Here is a 22,421-nt window from a genome sequence, read left to right on the forward strand (position 1 = left end):
ATTAAAAACACTTTTGATCGTTTTGCATATTGGTTTTCATTTTAAAAGCAAGTTCTAATACTTAAAAAAAAAAGAAAAAGTGATAACCATTGATTCACACTAATAATTTGCTCAGGAAACTATTTTTTAATACCTGAAATAATAAACAGAAGCGTAACCAGGCTCAGAATCGTCAAAACTTGTGAGTAAATTAATTTACATAGTTTGTAAGACTCTCAGGTAAGTTTCTTACTTATAGTTATAAGGATGAAAAATTATACCCTATCTCATTTTTATCCTTCTCTCCCTTCCCATTTCTGGGCCTCAGAGCATGTGGAAAGAAGTTGTAGGAATATCCTGATACCAAGCATCCTCTCTGTCACTCGGGAAATGACCTTGATGCAATGGGAGCCTCCAAGTCCCCTCCCCAGCACCCTGTCCCCAGAAGTCACAGGACAAATTAAGATCCTCAAACCACAGTTCATTGAATCAATTTAAAACACATGTCAAGAAGCAAGAGAAAGAGAAGGAATGAGCTGACATACTTAGGATATGGTGTAGGTGTGCACCACCTGAATCTTAGCTGATGCAGTATTGTTATGTGCAGCCTTGCTGCCACACCTACCTTCCCTGTTGCTGATATGGTTACGCACCAGAGTTGGGGTTGGAGAAAGAAGGCCCAATTAGACAGAAGGTGTCTGCCAATGACTCACAGCTTGCTTTATCAGAGACACAGTGGCATGTCCCTACGCTTCCTCTGTGTCTTGCCCCTGGCCTGATGAGCAGCTATGGGTTGTATTTGCATTTCTGGAGCAGAGGACACACCGTGCCAGAATGGGTGTCACCAATGGGCAGTGTACAATCTAACAAATATTGAGAGCCTCAAGTTATTTAGTGTGGCATGAATATTAGGTGCTTCCCTAGTCTTTCTGTTTCTTTCTATATTCCACACACATGCGTGATTCAGGTCTAACACGTCTAGGTTACTAACTTATTTATCGATACTTAACACATCTCATGAATTCTGCCTCTGTCTACTTGCTTACTCATTGTCTAAATCTAACACATCCTACACATCTCACATATTCATTATCTGTACTTAACACATCTTAAAGTTTCATCCATCCCATTTGTTTTTCTTGTTCTTCTATAGCATTAATGGAATATTCTCAAGTAATACAGTAACACTCCCTACAAAATCCCTTGGAAAAGCTTTCCCTCATATTGGTCCAGCCTCTTTGATCCCACTCTAGCCAGCCTCCTTGTCTTTGGGGTCTTAACCACCTGCTGCTCCTTCAAGGATCCAGTTGAGGATACCTGCCCCACTGTGCTCCTGCATCTCTCCCCTTCTCCACCACGACCTCCTCCTTACTCGGCGGTGCTTCATAAATGACTCACCATAGCTTCAGTGCCACGGCAAGTGAACACCCATTGAGTGCTCCTGATCTGACTCTTCCCGGACCTGGTCCTTCAGTGATTGTCCACCCAGCGTTGTCGGTCTCTCCCTTCCTGCCGGCTCCTTCCCTGCTGCCCACAGACATGTATGGATCTCCCCTATCTTAAACAGCAGCCACAACCACAGCCTCTCTAATTCTATTTTGCACCCAAGCTACCACCCTAATGCTGGAATTGATCCACAAACGTCTTGACAGATTGCTCCCTACTCAGTCCCTCAACTTCTTAACCACTTACAACCTGGCTTCCACCCCTAACACACTACTACTGAAATTATTCTCTCAAGGGAAACTGACGACTTCATAATAGTCAAAACGAATGGCTTTTGGTTGTGTCTCCCTTTCAGCCTGTTAGTCTTTTCTGCTTCCCTGCAGCGTTTGGAGCCACTGAGCTCCCCCAGCCTCCCCTCTCTCCGTGACCCCTTGCCACCTTGGTTTTCAGCTTCCTCTCACCTGTCGACCCTGTGCCTTTTGCCTCCTCCTGCCCTCTAAAGGCAGGCTTTCACCTAAGGTGATTGTATTAGTTTTCTATTGCTGTTATTAAAAATTACCCCAAACGTTGTGACTTAAGTCAATACAAATGTATTATCTTAGAATTCTGGAGGTCAGAAGTCCAAAGTGAGTCTCCCTGGGCTGAAATCAAGGTGTCAGCAAGCTCTAGGGGAGAATCCATTTCTTGCCTTTTCCATCCTCTAGAGGCGCCCACGTTCCTTGGCTTGTGCTCCCTTTCTCTGTCTTCAAAGCCAACAGCATTGGGCCGAGTCTTTCTTACCCTGCCTCCTCTCTGGTTCTTCCTTTTCTGCCTCCGCCTTTTACCTTATAAGGACCCTGGTGATTACACTGGGCCCACCTGGATAACCACCGAACCTCCAGGTCATCTGATTAGCAACCTCAATTTCCTTTTCTTGGGTGGGGATTAGGATGTAGATATTTTGGGGACTCATCATTGTGCTTCCCACAGGGATGTCTTTGTTTCTCATTAGTTCTTGCTCTACAGTCTCTCCCTTAATCTAATCCATTTCTACAGCTTCAACTGTGCTCTCTCTGCCAAAGACCCCAAAGTCCTTCTGTTGGCCTGACTTCTCTCTTGAGCCCCAGTTGCCTCCTGCAGAACTTTATGGTGAAAATTAAAAGACCTTATTACTGCAGCCCCATCCCTCAGAGTCAGCTCTTGCTGCTGCCGTCCCTGTTTCTGTCCACAGCACCAGTTTTACTCTAGCAGTGGTCTCAGAGCCTCACGTTGCCCTGTCTTGTTCACTCCCTATGTTGATCACTGGCCAGGTGCCTTCAGTTCATTTTGCAGTGTTTCATGGAACACATCCCTCTGTATTTTCCTTTCCATTCACTATAACCTCCATCCTTCAGGGCTCTTTAATTCCCTGGACTGTTGTTATAGCCTTTAATTAGGAGATGGGAAAAAAATCCATTCCTTTCCTGAGCACTTAAGAGCTGTTTTACACGTTATTCTCATTTCATCCTGTCATCAACCCAGTAAACAAAGAATTAACATCCTTAGTTTATAGATGAGGAAACTGAGGCTAAGAGCAATGAGGTAACTTCCTGAAGGTCATAATCATTTATTCAAAAATAATTATTGAGGGGCTGACCCTGTGGCCGAGTGGTTAAAGTTCTGCGTGCTCTGCTAAGGCAACCTGGGTTCTCGGGTTCAGATCCCGGGCTCAGACCTACACAAGGCTCATCAAACCATGCTGTGGTGGCATCCCACGTACAAAATAGAGGAAGATTGGCACAGGTGTTAGCTCAAGCGTAATCTTCCTCAAGCCAAAAAAGAGGAGGATTGGCATTGGATGTTAGCTCCAAGCAAACCTTCCTCAGCAAAAAAAAAAAAAAAAAATTATTGAAAGCTTATTAGATGCCAGGTACTATTTCAGATGCTGGGGATAAAAGCACTGGATACACCAACCAAGATCGAAGTTCTAAGGAAACTTACATTAATCTAGAAGTAGAATAGACAGACATTCAAGTCGTGAACAACCACATGAACAAGATGATCGCAGCCTCGGCTCACCTAGCTGTGAGTTCTCTTCTCTCCTGAATTCCTAGTGAGTGAACAACAGTCTCTCTGGAGGCACTTCACTCATTCGTCCTCGTAGACAGTCATTTGTGTCTTGCCCTGTTTCTCTTACCAGGCTCCTGGAGGGCAGAAACACTTCTTGTGGCGCATCACAGGGATCTGTCTCAACTACAAGGTGTGAGACTCATGGCAGAGGGTGGGGAACGCACTCTGTAAGCTATGAAGACCTTGTCTAAAGTTTGTTGTCTCAGGTCATGCCCGTCATGCTCTTCTTTGGGCGGGTCATTTCAAGGACCTGGTTTTCCTGCTGTGAACAGGATTAATTTTCGTCACAATTTCTTTTCTTCCTTTTACATGCCCTGTAAAGAAGCACAACTTAAAGCTATATAAAATGTCTACCTGCTTTCCCCAAATTCCTAAGGAAAAGCTTAAAAGGTATTCCTGAGGACGATGATTCCCTTGCTCATCTTCCCCACCACCAATAACTTCGTTTTTTCCTAACATTTCATCACGAACATTTTCAGACTGAAAAGTTGTTAGGTAAACCCATTTGTGCACCACCCAGACCCAACGATTAATGCTTTACTAAACTCGCTCTGTCACAGCTTCCCATCCACTCGTCCCTCTATCCATCCATCAGTTCATCTCATTCATTTGACGCATTTCAAAGGGGCAGACATCAGTCAGCCTCCCCCTAAATACTTCACCCTGCATTGCATTAACTAGAGCTTGAAATTTGTTAACCAGATCTTTTTTATTCTTTTGAGGTAAATTTTACACACAATGAAATGCATGCATTTTAAATATTATTCAGTGAGTTTCGACAAATGTGTACCTGCGTAAGCCAAACCCATATCAAGTCATACAGCTTGTGCCAGAAAGTTCCCTACGCCCCTTCCAGGTCAGTCCCTGACCCCAGTCATTCATTTTTGAAGCTGTGCTCAGATGACCTGTGGATGTGACTTTTTACCTCCATATTTATTGTCCAAAAACCCCCTCATTCTGTTGCTATTAATTGCTACAATTGAAAAAATGCTTTTCTGGATTTAAAGATACAATAGTTTGCTTGGTGCCAGAAATAGGAACAATAGCTTAATCAGGAAACACTCTAATTTTTCTTCCTTTAAAACATACCTTGGATCGGGTTTAGGTAGAACCAGACTGCAGCCTCACTCTTACTTTATGATAGATTTTGATTTCAAAGATGTCCTACATTGACTCAAAGGGGGTTTATTTCTCCAAGAATAATGGGCCCTCACTGCGCATTGTTTTATATGAACACAATTGCAGGGTCTGAATCTAGAAAATCATGCAGGTTTTTTTTTTCTTTTTGTTGTTGTTGGAGGATTTATGTTCTTTGGCATGTCATAACTCTTAGGCCTTGGTTTCCATATCTGGAAAATAACAGGGTATCTCTTGAGGTCTCACCTAAATCAGAAACCCAATAATTTTTATGGGAAGGGAAGTTGTGAAGACCTATGAAGAAAAAATCTCTGCTACATATACCATACTTAAACAGTTCATCAATATTTTTTAGTCCAAAAATAACAAATGTTACTGTAGTTTGGTAAATTATTCTAGCTTAAATGTTCTCGGAACAGCTGGTTTCTGTTTAAACTTTTTTGGACTAGCAAATCATAATTGTAACACAAAGTCCTCTCCAATGAATGATTATAAAGGGAACCTTGCTTGATATATTCCTTTTCTTTTAATCTTGTTTATACCACTTGAGAGGGTTTTTTGACAGGGTTTGGGATACAACTGTCAGAAATCTGTTCTCCCCAGAGCCACTTCTGAGTCACTTCCACTATTTATGGAACAGCAACTGTGAAGACTGGGATCATGTTTAGGCTTTTTTTTTTCTTTTAACAACACATGATAAATGTCTTTAGGAGTTTATGTAATACCCCAGAGCCTTCAGCTTTCAGAAGAGAACAGAGCCAAGAAAGCAGCTTTTTAGGCCTTGTACAGCTTGAAAGCATGTTCCTGGGTCTTAAGGTCATAGATTGGCAAAGGACTAACTTGAGAGAAGTTTTGATGGCCTTGGAAGTTAAAGCTGCTCTGTTTTCAAGTTGATGTGCCTTCTGTATCAGGCATAGGATTCCCATGTCATCGTATTTGCTGCCTTGCTGGAGGAACTTTACTTTGGCTTGCTTTTCCTGGCACATACTTAGGATTCTAGAGCCTTCACCTGGGTGATTGTATGGCGAGGCGCTCCACACAGAAGTCTCTGCCTCCGTCCTGAGTGGACTACTCAGCAGGGCGGCGTGGAGTTTGGGGTCGGGGTGTGTTGCGTATTGTTGCCTTTCCCCGGAAAGCTTCTCTTCCTTCTTCTTCTTCCCGTATGTGAGAAGACTCACGCTCCAGCTCGGGCTTCTGCTTCATTCATCAGGCTTTCCTCGTGCCGCCTGCAGTGCGCAGGCCTGAAAAGCCCTGCGCATGCCCCGTGGCCGACACTCGCCTCTCTTCCAGGGAGCAGGGCCGGGGGCTCCGGCAGGGGCGTCGCCGGAGTGCTTTTCCTGCGCGCCGCGTGACCCCGGTGCCGGCAGGGAGCCCGTGCGCTCCTCACTTGGGCCTTCCTGCCACCTCTCATCCCCCCGGTTAGGAAGGCTGAGGCCGTGCATGGAAGCATGTCACTGGGGTAGAACTGAGGTCGCCAACTTCCCTCCTGTTTGAATCTCTAATAGCGAAAATTAAGAATATTTATAAAAACAGGTTTTTCTCTTTTCAAGCAACGGAGACATTGTTATAAAATTAAAAATATATCACCAACTATTCCTAACACACTCTCTCCGTTCCTTGAGATAGAGCTTGATATGAAAACTTGTCAAACATGTTGATTTCATTCCTCAGGCAAAAAGTACTTGTTTTTCTCTATCAGCAGCATAATGAAGACTGGACAGTTAGTTATTACTAAGAGTTTTTGAGAAGATAAGATAGATTGATTAAAATAGCTTAAAAATAATATCCCTATTGAATTTTTTTTTTAATTTGATGGTTTAAATTCAGTCAAGATTTTACTGAGTACCATTTATGTGCTCAGGGTGATTTAGAAACAGCAAAACGAATTGCCTGTGGCAACTGAGGAAATAGATAAGGAAATTTTATTTATTGTGTTTATTTTCTTAAATTTTCTGTCATTAAATTAGCTTCAAGAATTTACAGACCTAGTTTTTCCTTTTTATATATCCTAAAATCCTACAATGGCCCAGAAGCATTTCAGAAATTGGCTCGTTTTTTTCCCAGAAACATGTGTGGTCCAACTTGTGTTTCCTTTGATTACTCTCTGCAAGTTCAGAATTCTTTCCATTACTGTCTTTTAGGTAGAATGGTCTGTTTCTAGGATCATATGTGTTATATTGGGGGTGTCTATATATTTAAGTCACAGCATTGGATAATTATATATATTATATATTAAGGAATTATGTATATATTTTATATATAACGATTATTATATATGTAAGGATTTATATATAAGGATTTATATATGAGGCTTATATAAAGCCTTTCTTTCAAAAAAACTTGCGATTTAGTTTCATTTTCATGAAATGAATGAATTATACTGCCTTTACTACTTTAATAAGCTTTCTCACTAAAAAAAATATAGGAATAATTATTTCATCTTATTGCTATTTGACTTACAAGCAGCAGAGCCAAAAATAAGTGGGGAATCAAAGGATTTTTAAAGAACGAAGACCCTCATTTTAGTTACAAAGTTGACAAACACTTCAGAAACTCAACACAGAAAGCATCCTTTCAGTGTCAATATTCAGAATGGATTGTTTTCCCTTTCGCATGTTCAAAGTTCGCAATGATGCTTCAGGCGCCTTTTGATAAGTACCAAGCCAGGAGCATCTGTGGGCGGGAAGGATGATGCCGGAGGTTAGCAGTGTTCCGCTGCAACGTTGATTTGTGTCTGTGTCTCTCTCCCTCTCCCTCGCTGGCCTGTTTCCCTTTAATGAGGACTAGAATGTTTCCACATCAGTTAACTGCCCTCATAAAGCACCAGAAGGTCACACCAGCCCCAGCCTGATCCTTTTCTTTGTGCCTATAATATAATTGGCGGATTGTGCCAGTGATGCGCGCGCCCCCTCCCCCAGCCTGGCCCCAGCTCCATGTTTGCGGCCTCGCCGCTGGTTTCCGAGGGGAGCAGCCGGCGCTGCGCGCTTCCCGGCACAGGCAGCGCCACTGCGCAGGGTGAGCAGCCGAACAGCATCCATTTTCGTCAGCAGGGAGCCCCTGCCTTCCCAGGGCGTTCTCTCTGCCAGTGCACTCCCCCTCCGCAGCCTCGCTGAGCAGTCCTGCTTTGGGGTGTGCGCCCTAGGATGCACTGAGATGGTACATCAGGAGAACTGTTCGTATCAGGTAAGATGTAAAGCCTGATTGTGCGGCCGGCACCCGTTGGGCGGGGAGGCCTTCCTCTTCCAGAGCAGCAGGTTGCCTCTTTCCGGATTGTCAAGGGATTTTGCCATCCTCCACTCCGGGCCTTCATCGCATACAGTATCTGAATTGTAATTAGGTTTTCTGGGGAGTAATGGGGCAGAAAACACTGCTTCCTTGGCCTGTGAAGCATATGTGAAATCCACAGAGGTGATCTGTGCTGTGCACGTTCTGTATGTCTGTGCATGTAAGAGGAACTGCTTTGAACTGTAATTGAATTTAAGGGGCTTCAGAGAGGGAAAATCTAGTCGGAATTTCACATAGGCAACATTGAAAAATATGATTTCTGCTTCTTGCAGAGGATGTGAGTTGCTTCACCTCTAGTTTTTAGGATTTTCTTTAAGGAAATTATGTAACTAGGAAGTAATCATTGATGATCTGAGAAATTTTCAAAAATCAGCCAGCATGCACTTGGTGTGTAAAGTTGCACTTGTTTGCCTTTCTGAACTTATTTTTGTTCGTGTGTTGTTTTAAATAAGAATTAAGGCACCAACATGCATAAAAAACAACAAATAGAAAAATTTTTAGTAATACATATGTATCTGTGTGCTAACGTGCTGCCTGGAGTTTTGAATTAAACGCTTAGACGATTCAAAAGACCAGTTCTAGAGTATTAATAACTCCTTCCTGCGACTTGGACTGCGGAGGCAGCATTGAGAGTATCCTTGTAAATAGACAGCGAGAGTGTTCTCAGAGGAATTGCTCTTTGCAACAGCAAGCATGGCTAGTCCAAGTCCTGGATAGTTAATGTTGGGGTGTTAGTCAGTTGATCGAGTTGAGAAGCTCGGAAACCAATTCTCGAACTTAACAATGCCCCTTCCTTGTGTGAGGTAGGTTACCTGAGACCAGCAGGTGTTTCTCATAAGGTCAGATTTCACAGTGGTTAATGTATGCAGGCAAAATAATACATTTCACAAGACTCAAGGCAGTGGTTTCTCAACTAAATAAAATGTGCCTGTATCGTATATTTTTGCACTTTTTTCTCTGCTTAATAATTGGAATTTTGTATCGTAGACTTGTTTTGTGGTATTTTCATTTTATAGTACACTTAGGTCCATACATCCTAAATATCGAGATTTGTGCTTCACGGAAAGAATACTGAGGAAACAACCAAAACCTCACTGCCACCTAATACAGAGTTTGGGAGTGGAGAGTGTGTGACAGTCACGGAGAGCCCGACCACTTATCGCTCCAGGGGTCACATGACTGTGATAATTAAAATCATGTTTCTGCTCTCTTTTCAGAGAGACTATGTGATTTAATTTTTGAAAGCCATGCTCCTATAAAATTATTCCCTGTGTCCTTTCATTAAGTGGAACATAAAGTCACTGGTTTTATGGGTCAAACCTTGGCCAACTGTCAGCAGTTTCATCTGGAGAGGATTTTGTTAGCCTACTGCTTCTTCCAAAGGAAAACAAATTGATTGTATTTTATATGAACTGCAAGATATAACACTGTCATTGTGTGTTTAATAGTTTTGAAGTAGTTGTTGCTTATTTTCATAATAAAATTTAGAGTATTAGGCATATAATAGTAGTCAGTCGATTCTGCGTTTCCGTGGGGTTTTGTAGTACAACTACCTTCAGGTATGTGTTCTTTTGAAACGCTTCCTCTTTATTCATAACTCAGCCAGAAAAAAACGTTAAGCTTGAAGCCAAGTCGCAATCCTACTTAGCAACCTCAGTGTTAGACCCCACCTGGCACCACGTGTGCCTGCACTCAGAGCGGCTTCTCCAAGTCTTTGGCTTGATGTCACAGTCACTGGTGGTGCCTACATTCTGATGTTCTTTAGAAACCTCCCGTTTTTCAGATGAGGGCTCATCTATTTATTTAGTTTTAAGGATGGTTATGCAGTGGTTAAAGCAAATTCCTCAGTTAGCATTTTTAGTGAGTTGATACAATTTATTTGTAGGACTGATTCCTTTCTTCCCATAAATGTATCTCAAGGTTTCTTAATGGAGAACCCATGAGTGGGGCTTCAGGGGCCTTTCCCCCCCAAATTAGATGCACATTTTGGTGCCTGTGTTTGGAGGTATATTATTATTACTACTGTTATCATCATCATCATCATCATCATCATCATTACAGCAGTAATGGCCTCCCAGCTGGTCTCCTGGCTCCTGGCTGTGCCCCCGCTTCTGTAGTCTATTTTCAACACGGTATCCAGAATGATCTTTTAAAATCTAAGCCAGAGCAAGTCACCCTCTGACTCTCCTCCTCAGTGAAAGCCCACGTGCTCCCAGGCCCGCTGGGCCCCACACCGTCTTGCCTCTGCCTCTTGCGCTCCTCTCCTCCATCCCCCTTCCCTTTACTGCCCACCCACGGGCTGGCCTGGCCTGCCCTTGCTGTGCCTTCTGCCTGGCCTGTGCTTCCTCCAGAACCCCTGGTCGGGTTGCCAGATTTAGCAAATAATCTGCAGTATTTAGGACATGCTTATACTAAACAATTGTTCACTGTTTACCTGAAATTCCGATTCAGCTGGGCGTCTGTGTTCTGTCGGTAGCCCCATGGCCTACTCCCTCACTTTCTTTAGGTCTTTGTTCGAGTGTGACCTTCTTAGGGAGGCCTTCTCTGGACTTACTGTGTCCACCTCCAAGTCTCTAATTCTACCCCAGTGTTTCTATTATACTTCTCCAGTTTATTTTTGTACCTGGCATTGGTCACTGTCTGTCAGAGTACATATTTTACTTATTTGTTTATTTTCTGTCTCTCTCACTCCCTGTGAGCTCCATGAGGGCAGGGATTTTTATATTTGTATCCATGTTTTCCCAGTGCTTAGAACAAGCCCTCAAGAAATATGGATGGATATGCCCACTCTGGGTAAAATTGACTAAGAGAAAAGGAATCGTAAACATACCCCAGCATCATGGTTTCCTATGTTTTGATAGCCACTGTGGTGACTTTTATTCTTACCCTCCCAGCCAGTAACCTGCACTGTTCTCATTGTCTGTGGGTCAGATTATCACTTGTTTCTTGTTATAACTTTTCTCATCTGTGAAATGGGATTTTTCCTAGTTAACATCCTGGCATGAGAGTTGGCAGGTCCCTGCCAGAGGCCATCTGTCTACATAAACCAGTCAGTTACCGTGAACTAAGAGCCACCTCCTGACACACATCAGGGACTCCGTGAGACGGTAGAGCAGCCCAGGGAAGCCATGCGTCACTTCATTTCCCAAGTGTTTGTTGCTAATGTATAGAAGTGTAATTGATTCCTGTATATTGCTTTTCCAAATAGAGAACTGTTTTGAAAAAGAGAGTTTCACCGCTACTGAGAGCTTGAAAACCTGTTTGAGGTGTTGGAATGCTCTGTGCTTTGAACAGCTTAATCCAAGGAGGGAGGGTCAGAGAGAAACTGGCAGGCAGAGTTGTTTGTGGTGGTTTTGTTTTTAAAGCTTCTGTTGTCGTCCTCCTTGCGTGCTTTTCTCTTTACATTCGTTATTGAGGCAGCGTCGTCTTGCTCAGTCGCAGCCGTGTTAGAAGGCAGAATTATCGACCTGCATTTTCCAGTCTTGGGAGGAAGCCAATCTCTTCAGGAAAGAACCTTGCCCATAGCTTCAGGTCTGGCAGTCTTCAAGAGGCCAAATTCTTCTAAATGGTCTCTGATAGAAAGCTTTGAAATATTGTTAACTTGAAAGCATAGTTTAGGTCAAAGGGTCCATTTTGCTTAAAAGCTCCTGAATATTTTCTCCTCTTTCCCTTCAGTTGGTTTTGGGGATTAGGGTGTGTATAAAAACAATGACATGCTTTCATCCCTTTCATTCCATCACCTGAATTCCCTTATGACCACCTCAGATATTGATCACACCCTCACATTCTTAGCTACTGTGGGAATGGAGACTTGAAAGAAAAAAAGTAAAATGGAGTGTGAATGACTCGCATCTGTTTCCTCCCTCAGGAGCGTAAAGAGACTCTTCTTCAACACACACCTGGTCTTCAGGAAACACGGTAGAAGTCTGTAATGCTTCCCCTTCTTACTCAGCCTAAATTCCAAACCCTCTGCTTGACATTCAAGGCCTAGCCATGATCTGAACCCTGGGCAGAAACACGCCTCCCTCCAGACCCCCTGCTCCTGCCCCACGTTGCCGTCAGTGCTCTCTCTGCAGTGGGGCCTCAGCCTGGACAGGCCTCCTCGCACACTGCCTGCTTCGACCTGTTGCAGGCTGGTGCTGCTTTCAAGGCCCAAATGCCCCCTCCTTCAGGAAACTTGCCCCTCTCATCCCCCAGTCAGAATTTCTCCTTCTCAGTGTACTGTGTTTTTACTTCTGTTAGAGCCCATTTATAGCTAGTGACTTGTAACTCTGTCTCCCCATTAGACAACAGGCTTCTTGAAGACAAAGGCCTTCTCTTCATTTCCTGCCCTACTCATGGAGTATGTGCTCGATAAATGTTTGTTGGAATAAATTGTATTTTCTGTAATTGGTGCTGTTCTGAGGCCCCAGGATTAGAATTTCCCATCATAGCCCTAGAGAGAAGCTCAGATCTGTGCACTGCAGCCGGGAGTGCTGAAGCAGACCCGGGACTCCCGGCACCGGGCTTGCGAGCCTCTTCAAATATCCCATGTGCCAAAATGGGGGATGTGCTGCCAGGAACAAAATGAATGAGGTGGACATTCCTGCCTTCCCAGAACGTGCCTTTGTCCTGCTTCTTCACCCAGAGACTGTCCCAAGGGGGCCTCATGGTCTGTCCCCAAGCACAATACCTGTGGTCCGTTGAGGCAAGTACTCATCCCCAAGTTGCCTTTCTTTTTTTTTGCTGAGGAAGATCAGCCCTGAGCTAACATCCGTGCTAATCCTCCTCTTTTTGCTGAGGAAGACTGGCTCTGAGCTAACATCTATTGCCAATCCCCCTCCCCTTTTTTTCCCCCAAAGCCCCAGTAGATAGTTGTATGTCATAGTTGCACATCCCTCTAGTTGCTGTATGTGGGACGCGGCCTCAGCATGGCTGGAGAACTGGTGCGTCGGTGCGTGCCCGGGATCCGAACCCGGGCCACCAGTGGCGGAGCGCGTGCACTTAACTGCTAACCCACTGGGCCGGTGCCCCAAGCTGCCTTTCTTAATATATTGAATTTTGCAAAGTTTTAATAAATCTTTTTACCATATAAAGGGATAATTTTACTGTCTCCTGAAACAGCAAATTTTTCTTGGGTAGAATGTTTCAGCGCAATTGAAGTGTCGTATACAGCACATAAAATAAAAGATGCCCTATATTGGTCCCAAATGATAAAACCAGGAAGTATGGCAATTGAAGTAGTACACCAAGATGTTTTAAAAATTGTTGCTGGAGAAAGTAAACGCCTTCATGCCCAGATTCTAGTGGGATATTTAATGGTTAACAAAAGGAAGGAAATATATTCTATCCCTGTTGACACCAGGCCAAGTGAGGGCTCCTTTCCCAATCCCTTCTTCCTGTGAATGAGAAAACAAGGTATCAAATTTGAGTTCATTTAAGATTCTGCCCAATTTAAGCCTGGTTTCATCTACAGCAGGGAAAAATATGTTGACCTAATGGAAAAGGGAATTTTGAAGCATTTTAGTGCACTGTTTGATACAGGCATTTAAATATAAGTTCAGTGAAACAATTGTCTATCTTATTCTGTAGACGTTTTTGATTGGGAAATTTTTTTCCCATAGTTAATAGAGTTGAAGAATTCTTTGTTTTCCTACTTTTGAAGTTCAAGTATAGCTGTGTTTTGCCTTTGAGATACAGTGTTTTTCTGAGGTGTTAACATATCTACCACCTTAAAAATTAAGAAATAATTCTAGATGTAAATTCATCTGTACTTGTTTTTACCGAAGATATCTGAAAATCTAATTTATATGTTTTACCACAAAAGGAGCACAGTGATAAGTGCCCAAATGGAAAAAAAAAAAATCATTTCAATGAGGCTTCATTATGGATAGACCTGATCTGAAATGGCAATTCAGTACAAGCACATCACTCCTATTTAAAGTAGCACTTGGGGTCCCAGACATCATGATTCAGATGTCAAGTGCTTTTAAGAAATAAATGTGTAGCACACATTTTAAGCCACACATCTAGTATTTTCTCTTGGAGAGGGGTTGATGGGGAAGGGAAGGAAGTGGGAACATCTCTGTTGTGCACATCAGTGCATCCATGATTTTTGGAGAGTAGAGACCCCACATTCACATACACAGTCTGGGAAACTGATCACAATTTCACATGCAGAAGCTCAACATTAATAGAGCCCTATCCCAGTAAAGCCATAGCCTGTTATTTATTTATATCCTCCATACCCAGGGAAAATTGACATCTTGGAGTATTCCCCTGTGAACTGTATAGAAGCATCAGAAACTACCAAGCTTCCTAAAACAGAAAGTACTTTGACAAAACTGCTTGAAGTCAGAAGAGAACAACCACCAGAAAGGCCTAGTGACAGCGTGTTGACGGTCATTAACGGGGAGAGAATGCTGAGAACACAGATGCGTCATGAGGGCACTAACACGGGCCCCACTGGGATGCTGGGCCAGGCGGTCAGCGTGACTGCGGTTGAGTTTCTTATACTGGGGTTTTCAGTTGGGCAGAAGGATCCAGCCTGTGGTCCTCAGTCTGTTTGACATGGGTACATGTTTGCACTCTCCCGACACTGCCGTCTCCCCCACCCCACACTCCCAATGCCATTATTTTAATTTTTTTAACCTACACTGAAAAAAGTCCATTTAAAAATCACCTGCATATTTTCGTGGTTTATGTAGCTAACAGAATACCTTAATTGAAAAGCAAAACAAATTTAGATGAACTTTGCACAGAAGAAAAAAAAGCTTATTTGAAAAGAGATGATAAAATCAGGTGTCAGTTTGTAAAGCCCACGGAATTTGGATGTCAAGACTGAAGGGAACGCAGTGGGAGGCTGAAGGGTTAATCAGGACGAAATGGAGTTTCCATCCGTGAACAGGAAGATCTTCTGACAATGCATAAGTGATTTCCTAGTAATGTGGGCAGTGTTGTCAGAGTCAATAATTTCTACCAGTGCCCGAGAATGATCATTTAAAAGCATTGACTCACGTGACCCCTGTGCCTTGCAGTTCAGATCATGACTTAACAAGAAGCTGAAGCTCTCTGTTCTAGTCCTTGAATTTCAGGACGGGGGTAAGAAGAGGCCCTTTGAACCTCGGGGACTGTAAGTGGCTCTGTGCACATTTTCTGAGGGAAAGCATTAATATCTGGGCCCATGTTATGCTAGCACTGCTCATTTCAGAGAGGACAGCAGTAGAGTAGGGAAGCAGAGAAAATTCTCCGTAGGAAGGAATGAGTGGCTGTTATCCCCTTGTTTGCATAGCTGCTGCAAAACCACGAAACATATGTTCAGCTCACATCTTCTGAGGTTGCGTTTTGTTTTGTTTTTTCCCTTCCTGTATTCATTTAGACTTCTTGGAAGTGAAATTAATTACAGTGTTGGTCCCAAGTATCTAAAGTCAGGGTCTTGCCACCAAATAGAAGGATAATGGTTTATAATGAATTATTTTTAATATCTAGAGCTGTGCTTCTAAAATTTGAGGTGCATTAAAAAAAGTCCTAGAGCTCTTTTTAAAATTTCTGATTCAGTAGGTCTGTAGTGGGAGCGGAGAGTTTGCGTTTCCAGTAAACTCCACATGATGTGGATGCTCTGATCAGAGGACACCCTTTGAGTAGCAAAGCTCTAGAAAACATTCAGTCTACATGTTAGGAAAATATGGGATATTTTAAGCTGGTACAAGCTATCCAGATAGCAGTGATACAGCTCCTCTGGACAGGGTCTGGGCTATGAGCTTGCTAAGCACTTCTTTAGGGACGGTGCAGAGTAGATTCACCACCGCTGGGGACCACTCTATAAGCTCTCGCATCTGTGTTTCAGGAGGAGATGTTCTATCACTTGTTTCTTTTTTTTTTTTTTTTTAAAGATTTTATTTATTCAGTTTTTTCCCCCCAAAGCCCCAGTAGATAGTTGTATGTCATAGGTTCACATTCTTCTAGTTGCTGTACGTGGGACTCGGCCTCACGTTGGACGGAGAAGTGGTGCCTCGGGGCGCTCCCGGGATCCGAACCCGGGCCGCCAGCATCAGAGCGCGCGCACTTAACCGCTAAGCCACGGAGCCGGCCCTATCACTTGTTTCTATATTGTGCTTATTAGAGAATCACTAATGACGAGAAATGGGGTAGGCGGTAGAGGAGGAGAATGGCCGTTAGTACTCTGAGTACTAATCCTTGTTGCTGTTGTTTGGCTGGGAAATTTCCATCTTGGATTTTGAGGTGCCCTTATCCAAAAGATAATATGTTATTAATGTATGTGCACGTGTGTGCATTCTATGAATACACTCAATATACTCTTTATGTATGTTAATTTGAATATGCATATACATATACATAGTTAATCATGACAGTTCAGTCATTTTAACTTTATGTTTAAGCCCACCCTGTTAAAATTAAAGGATGTTAGTAATTAGGCTTATAGTTTTATGTGTCTTTCTGAGTCTTGTAATCACTAAATTTTTATAATTTCATCCATGTTAGCTCTTGATTATAGATAGCTAAGTGGACTGGGGTGCTCAGCTAGGTAAGAGACTGGAATTTGTGGTAGCCCCTCCTCCTTCAACCCTAGTAGACCCCTTTTTATCTTTTGAACATGTGTGGTTTCCACAGAAGATTTCGGTTGAAAGGCACTAGTTAATGTTTCCTTCTGTGGACAGTATTTGGAGGAAACATTTTAGACAACACATACGTTTCCCCTCTGTTCGTGTTTTTATTCAGCAGCTCTGCATTGCCCACTCACCGTGTGTAAGGCAGTGTCTAGCTGCCGTGGGGAAAACAGGATGTGTAAACACAATCCCTGCCCCCCAGAGAAATGCTTGAAACCATAACGGCTGTTGGAAAGAAGCCACAGTGGTGCTAAAAACACCATGGTAAACTAGAAAGGAAAATTCTCTGTACAGTGTGGTAGGTCATGGCCGTCAGGGAAGGAGCTTTATCTCCCGTCGTGAGGTCTGATTGGCAGGGGATGGCGGCGATGGTGCTGGGTGTTCCAGATGTGATTCATAATGCGTGTCACTGTGTGGTACTGTTACATGATGCTGCCAGAATTCTCTGTGCAGTAAACCTTAATTTGTAAAAGCTGTGCTTGATTATCTTATTGTGTGCAATTGTTTCTTACAGAGGCAGCCAGGGGGAGGTGGTCTAGCATGCCTGTTTAGAATATGGGCCACAGAAGCAGAGGGCCCAGGTTCAAATTCTGGCCTGGCCGATGATAAGCTGCCACGCCATGGACAAGTTACTTAACCTCATTGAGCTCTCACTCAGCTGTAAGATGCAGTTGATCATAGATAGTATGTACTCCAGAGGGTCAGTGTGAGGATTAAAGACATGTGTCAGAGGCACACGTGAAGTGCCTGGCACATAGCAACCCCTCAGTAAAGGGTAGCTATTGGTACCGTGTATGACATGTATGTTCATACATGTCATGTAATAAGATGTGTGCTTCCTTCATTTTAACTAACCTCCTTTGGCAGGATTTAATACATGCTTCACACCTTCACGGTAGAGCCTACTTCATCTTTTTTTTTTTTAATTTATTTATTTCCCCCAAAGCCCCAGTAGATAGTTGTATGTCGCAGCTGCACATCCTTCCAGTTGCTGCATGTGGGACGCGGCCTCAGCATGGCGGGAGAAGTGGTGCGTCGGTGCGCGCCCGGGATCTGAACCCGGGCCGCCAGCAGCGGAGCGCGCGCACTTAACCGCTAAGTCAGGGGGCCGGCCCAAGCCTACTTCATCTTAACCCCAAAGCCTTAGCCTGGGAGAATTCTCAGGTGTTGGGAACACCCACCCTGGGGGCAGCACAGGTGGCCAGCATTGCCTCACAGCCCTGAGAGGTGTTCAGGGCTCCTTGCATGCAGATCATGGTACCCTCGTCTAGAGTGGGGGTCCTGGGGTCTGCAGGAGAGTAAGACAAGGAAGATCTCTACTGGGGAGAAGCCCTGCCCCGAGGCTCACGAGGTGCACCTTGTCAGCGGACCGTCTGGCACATGTGCAGGTCATTTTCCTGGGAACCGAGGTGGGTGAGGGTTTGGGGTGGATTCGGATTTGGGGCAGGAGCTGCAGAGGAAAGTGTTTGCTTTATAGAAGTAGGGCTACAACAAACTACGTTGAGAGACGTTTATGCCACCAGTCTTTCACAAATTGAATTTTTAAAAAAATTTGTGGAGAGGAATAGTTAGACAACCGAAGGTGAGCACATCAGCAGAGGTTCTGATGCCAAACAGCTGTCTTGAATGGCATTTTTTTTTCAGAGTTCTCAGGTAGTTGGTTTCTGTATTTTGTTCAGAGACTTTACTTATAATCAGTGAGAGAAATGGACTATAGTGAGCTTGTACTATTTTGCTGGCACTGGAACCTCCTTTTTAAATATTTTTTGTAGGGTTGTTTATCTTTTTATTGTTATGTAGTAAGAGCTTTTATATATGCTGATACAAGTCCTTTGGTCAGAAATGTGTATTGTGACTATTTTCTACCAAACTGTGCCTTGCCTTTTCATTTTCTTTTCTTTCTTTTTTTTTGAATTGTACAGAATTATTTATTGTCTCAAATGCCTCATGGTAGCCAGATCCCAGAATCCTCAGGTTTGATAGATGTGGAAATAACTTTGATATATGTGGTGGTGTTTTTTTTTCTTTTATGCTGGTTATATTTAGAGAGTATGGCATTTTTTGTTTTATTTTATTGAAATCATATTGGCTTATAACATTCTGTAGTTTCAGGTGTACAATATTATATATCAGTTTCTGTATAAGACTGCATTGTGCTCACCACCAATAGTCTAGTTTTTATCCATCACCATACAAATGTGCCCCTTTACTCCTTTTGCCCTCCCTCCACCCCCTTCCCCTCTGGTAACCACTAATCTGTTCTCCTTATCTATGTGTTTGTTTATCCTCCACATATGAGTGAAATCATACGGTGTTTGTCTTTCTCTGGTCTGGCTTATTTCACTCAACATAATACCCTCAAGGTCCATCCATGTTGTTGCAAATGGCACGGTTTTGTCTTTTTTATGGCTGAGTAGTATTCCATTGTATATAGATACACCACATCTTCTTTATCCATTCATCAGTTGATGGGCACTTGGGTTGCTTCCAGGTCTTGGCTATTGTGAATAATCCTGCAGTGAACATAGGGGTGCATAAATCTCTTTGAATTGTTGATTTCATGTTCTTTGGATAAATACCCAGGAGTGGAATAGCTGGATCATATGGTGTTTCTATTTTTGATTTTTTGAGAAATCTGCATACTGTTTTCCATAGTGGCTGCGCGAGTTTGCTTTCCCACCAGCAGTGTATGAGGGTTCACTTTTCTCCACATCCTCTCCAACACTTGTTATTTCCTGTCTTGCATTCTGACAGGTGTGAGGTGATATCTCATTGTAGTTTTGATTTGCATTTCCCTAATAATTAGTGATGTTAAACATCTTTTCATGTGTGTGTTGGCCACTTGTATATCTTCTTTGGAAAAATGTCTGTTCATACTCTTTGCCTATGTTTTGATTGGGTTGTTCATTTTTTTGTTGTTAAATTGTTTGAGTTCTTTATATATTTTGGAAATTAAACCTTTGTTGGATATGTGATTTGCAAACATTTTCTGTCAGTTGGTGGGTTATCTTTTCGTTTTGTTAATGGTTTCCTTTGCTCTGCAGAAGCTTTTTAATTGAATGGCATTTTTGCTTTAGAACTCTGTTCTTGATAGCGTTGAGATTGGTCGAGGATTCATATTGGAAAATGTACTGACTAGTACCTATGCTGCTTTCTGTCTCAGCATAGCAGAGTGTAAGATGGTGTTGCCAAATGGAGGCTTGGCCTTGGAATTCTTCTTTGGCCCATTTCTCCTGCAAACAGTAACTATTTTTTTTAAGTAAATAGTAGGTGTATTTTTTAGTTTATGGCTGTAGTAATTCAGTAATGACAAGTATGTGTTTGTATGTGCTCTTCTGTTTGCTTCTTGCACCAAACATCCTCCAGCTGTGGGCCTTTTCCTTCTCTGTATGTAAAGCCAGTAAACAAAACCAAAGCCATGGGAAAAGGGTAAAAAGAGCAGCAGAAAGGAACACTCTCTTTTGTGAACAAGCCCGCCACTGGCTGAATTTTAAAGAAAAGTTGATGGATCTTTTTCTCTTGCCTATATTAATGGAACAAAGCACTGATCCTGGGGCAGAAAGGGGTCCTTCTCTATCTTGGAAATAAATTGCATCCTTGTGCTCAGGCTTCTACCAGAAGATAAGACCTCTACGTCTGATTCTAAGAAACGATAGGTTATAGGAAAAAGAGGAAAGAAAAGCAAACGTCTGTCTCACAGGTTAGCCTTTAAATTGTCCTGTTTTCATTTCATCATGGGATACCAACTTGTAACTTACTGGTGAAGTCTGCTAGGCTGGGTGTGTGCATCTGTTTTCATCCCACACGATGCCCTGGTTCAGAACAAGGCTGCTAGTCTCCTCGCAGAGCTCCTGTGCACACTTAGGCCTGAAGCGGGGCGTTGGGGAGTTGAAGCAGCTTTTCCTTGAGAGGAATCCAGGCGGGATCATGCAGGGGAAGGTGACAGCAGACGGGAAAGGCTGGACTCGCAACAAGCCGACTGTCAGGGCAGAGTGAGCCTCGGAGCATAGCAACTGCCCGTGCCGGAATGCAGAACTGACCAGGGAGGCTGGGCAGGGCGGTGTCTCTGGGACAGAGCGGGGCAAGGACACGCACAGCCGGGCACAGCCTCTCAGCTGACTCTCCATGTCAGCATGAGCAGTTACCACTGGGCAGTTGGCACATCAGCCTATCAGAATTCATGGGAGGTGATTTCTTAGGTGAAGTTCTAAAGAGTTAAAGGATGAATTTGGACAGCGGTGGAATGGATGACATCATGAGTCAAGAATCCCCACTGGATGTGGAGGGGAATTCTAAAAAGGTAAGAGGGAGAGCTCTTTTGTTTGTAAACAATCGGACCATTTTTCTAAGTGGAGAAAGATCACCCTTGAGGAGTGGCCAAATTCCACACTCAGTGGCCATTGCCGTCAATATATTCAGGAAAGCTAGAAGCACAGAATTGAATGCATTAGCTAGGAGAGCTCTTCTTTCTGCTTTTCCCAGCTTGTGTTCATTAATATATTATAGCAGTAACTGGAATACATATGTTGATATTCAAAGTTGAAAAAGTTTTATTGTGCATTTAGTTGCTAGGCAGGCTTTTTATATAAAGGAATAATTTCTTAAATTATTGACATTGTTGACAGTTCACCTGCAATAAATAATTACTAGGATGTTTAACCTAAGTTTGACTTTTTTAACAATGAAAAATATAAAATTTTACTAAGAGAAGTGTGGGGTTTTAAAAAATTGATAATTCTTTGCTTGCCTTTTCTTTTGAAAGTCAGTAAATATATTTTTGGCATGTTTTCTATGGTAATTGTCCGGTAATAACAGGCCCAGGTAAAAATAGCTTTAGTTATATGAGTCAGGTCATGAAACTAAACTACAAGTATATGCTTTTCTGTCCACAGAAGGCTAAACACACACTGTGTCCTCCCCTTATTATCCTCCCTGAGTCAAGTGTAGGTCACAACACAGCACGGTGTGAAGAACAGGCCCTTCTGTCACGGACCTGGAGAGCAAGACCTCTTTCCCCTCAGAGGCAAATATCAGTTAACACGGTCTCCTGAAAAAGTAAAACTTGATGCTAAAATGGGGCTGGCCCCGTGGTGTAGAGGTTAAGTTCAGCACATTCCACTTCAGCTGCCTGGGTTCATGGGTTCAGATCCTGGGCACGGACCTACACTGCTCGTCAGCCATGCTGTGGCAGGCATCTCATGTACAAAATAGAGGAAGATTGGCACAGATGTTAGCTCAGGGCTAATCTTCCTCACCGAAAAAAAGAAACAAAAAAAACTCGCTGCTAAATTTTTAATTTGATCAAATATGTCACTAACTTTTTTTTTCCCCAGAGTGAGATATAGAAAGAAGCTTCTATCTTGATAGATCCTTAAGTATAATAATATACTATATGGCCCTTTATGTCTTATATACATTACTGTATGTATGGGTCTGTTTTCAGTATGTACTTTATTTCTTAGAGCGTTCACTGTAGTTGATGTTCTTTCTCCGGAAGCTGAAACTTAAATATGTAAAAGAGGTTTAAATGACTGGTCATGTGGCCCTGTGTGGTTTTTGTCCCTCGTGATCCCCGAGAAGGGAACAAGTGCCCAAGGTGCTAAGTGCACAGAATCCTGAAACCCTGACACTCCTCAGCTGTCCCCTCCGCCGGAAGCCGGTGTGCAGACCAGGCTGGGCACACCCAGCTGTCAGAGTCTCTTACCCAGCCCAGCAGGACTAGTGCACGGTTCTCCTGCCACCTCCACTTTCAGGGCCAAAAGACTGTCATGGTTTTCTTTGTGAGACGCAGAAGTGTAGGTCAGTCTGCACTTAGGGAAAATGAAAGACATACTGTTGCTAATGCGATAACAATAGTGTTAAGGACCACTGTAGTTTTAT

The 22,421-nt window shown here is 43.1% G+C and overlaps 1 protein-coding gene across 10 annotated transcripts in view; it reads left to right on the forward strand.

Annotated features, from left to right (window-relative positions):
* SCHIP1 (schwannomin interacting protein 1) overlaps positions 1 to 22,421 on the forward strand; it is a 581,206-nt gene that overhangs the window by 518,466 nt on the left and 40,319 nt on the right. The window contains exon 1 of one of the 10 annotated variants that reach the window (XM_004441694.3): positions 7,661 to 7,833. The exons of 8 other annotated variants lie outside the window; for them this stretch is intronic. In XM_004441694.3, the coding sequence (XP_004441751.1) occupies positions 7,804 to 7,833 (30 nt within the window). In that variant the 5' untranslated portion in view covers positions 7,661 to 7,803. Of the gene's footprint in view, positions 1 to 7,660; positions 7,834 to 19,833; positions 20,842 to 22,421 lie in introns of those variants that run through there. One more of the 10 variants, XM_004441692.3, reaches the window with a different exon arrangement.

The sequence above is a fragment of the Ceratotherium simum genome, chromosome 15 (genome assembly GCF_057802395.1).
Source record: "Ceratotherium simum simum isolate JZ-2026a chromosome 15, ASM5780239v1, whole genome shotgun sequence".
Lineage (NCBI taxonomy): Eukaryota > Metazoa > Chordata > Mammalia > Perissodactyla > Rhinocerotidae > Ceratotherium > Ceratotherium simum.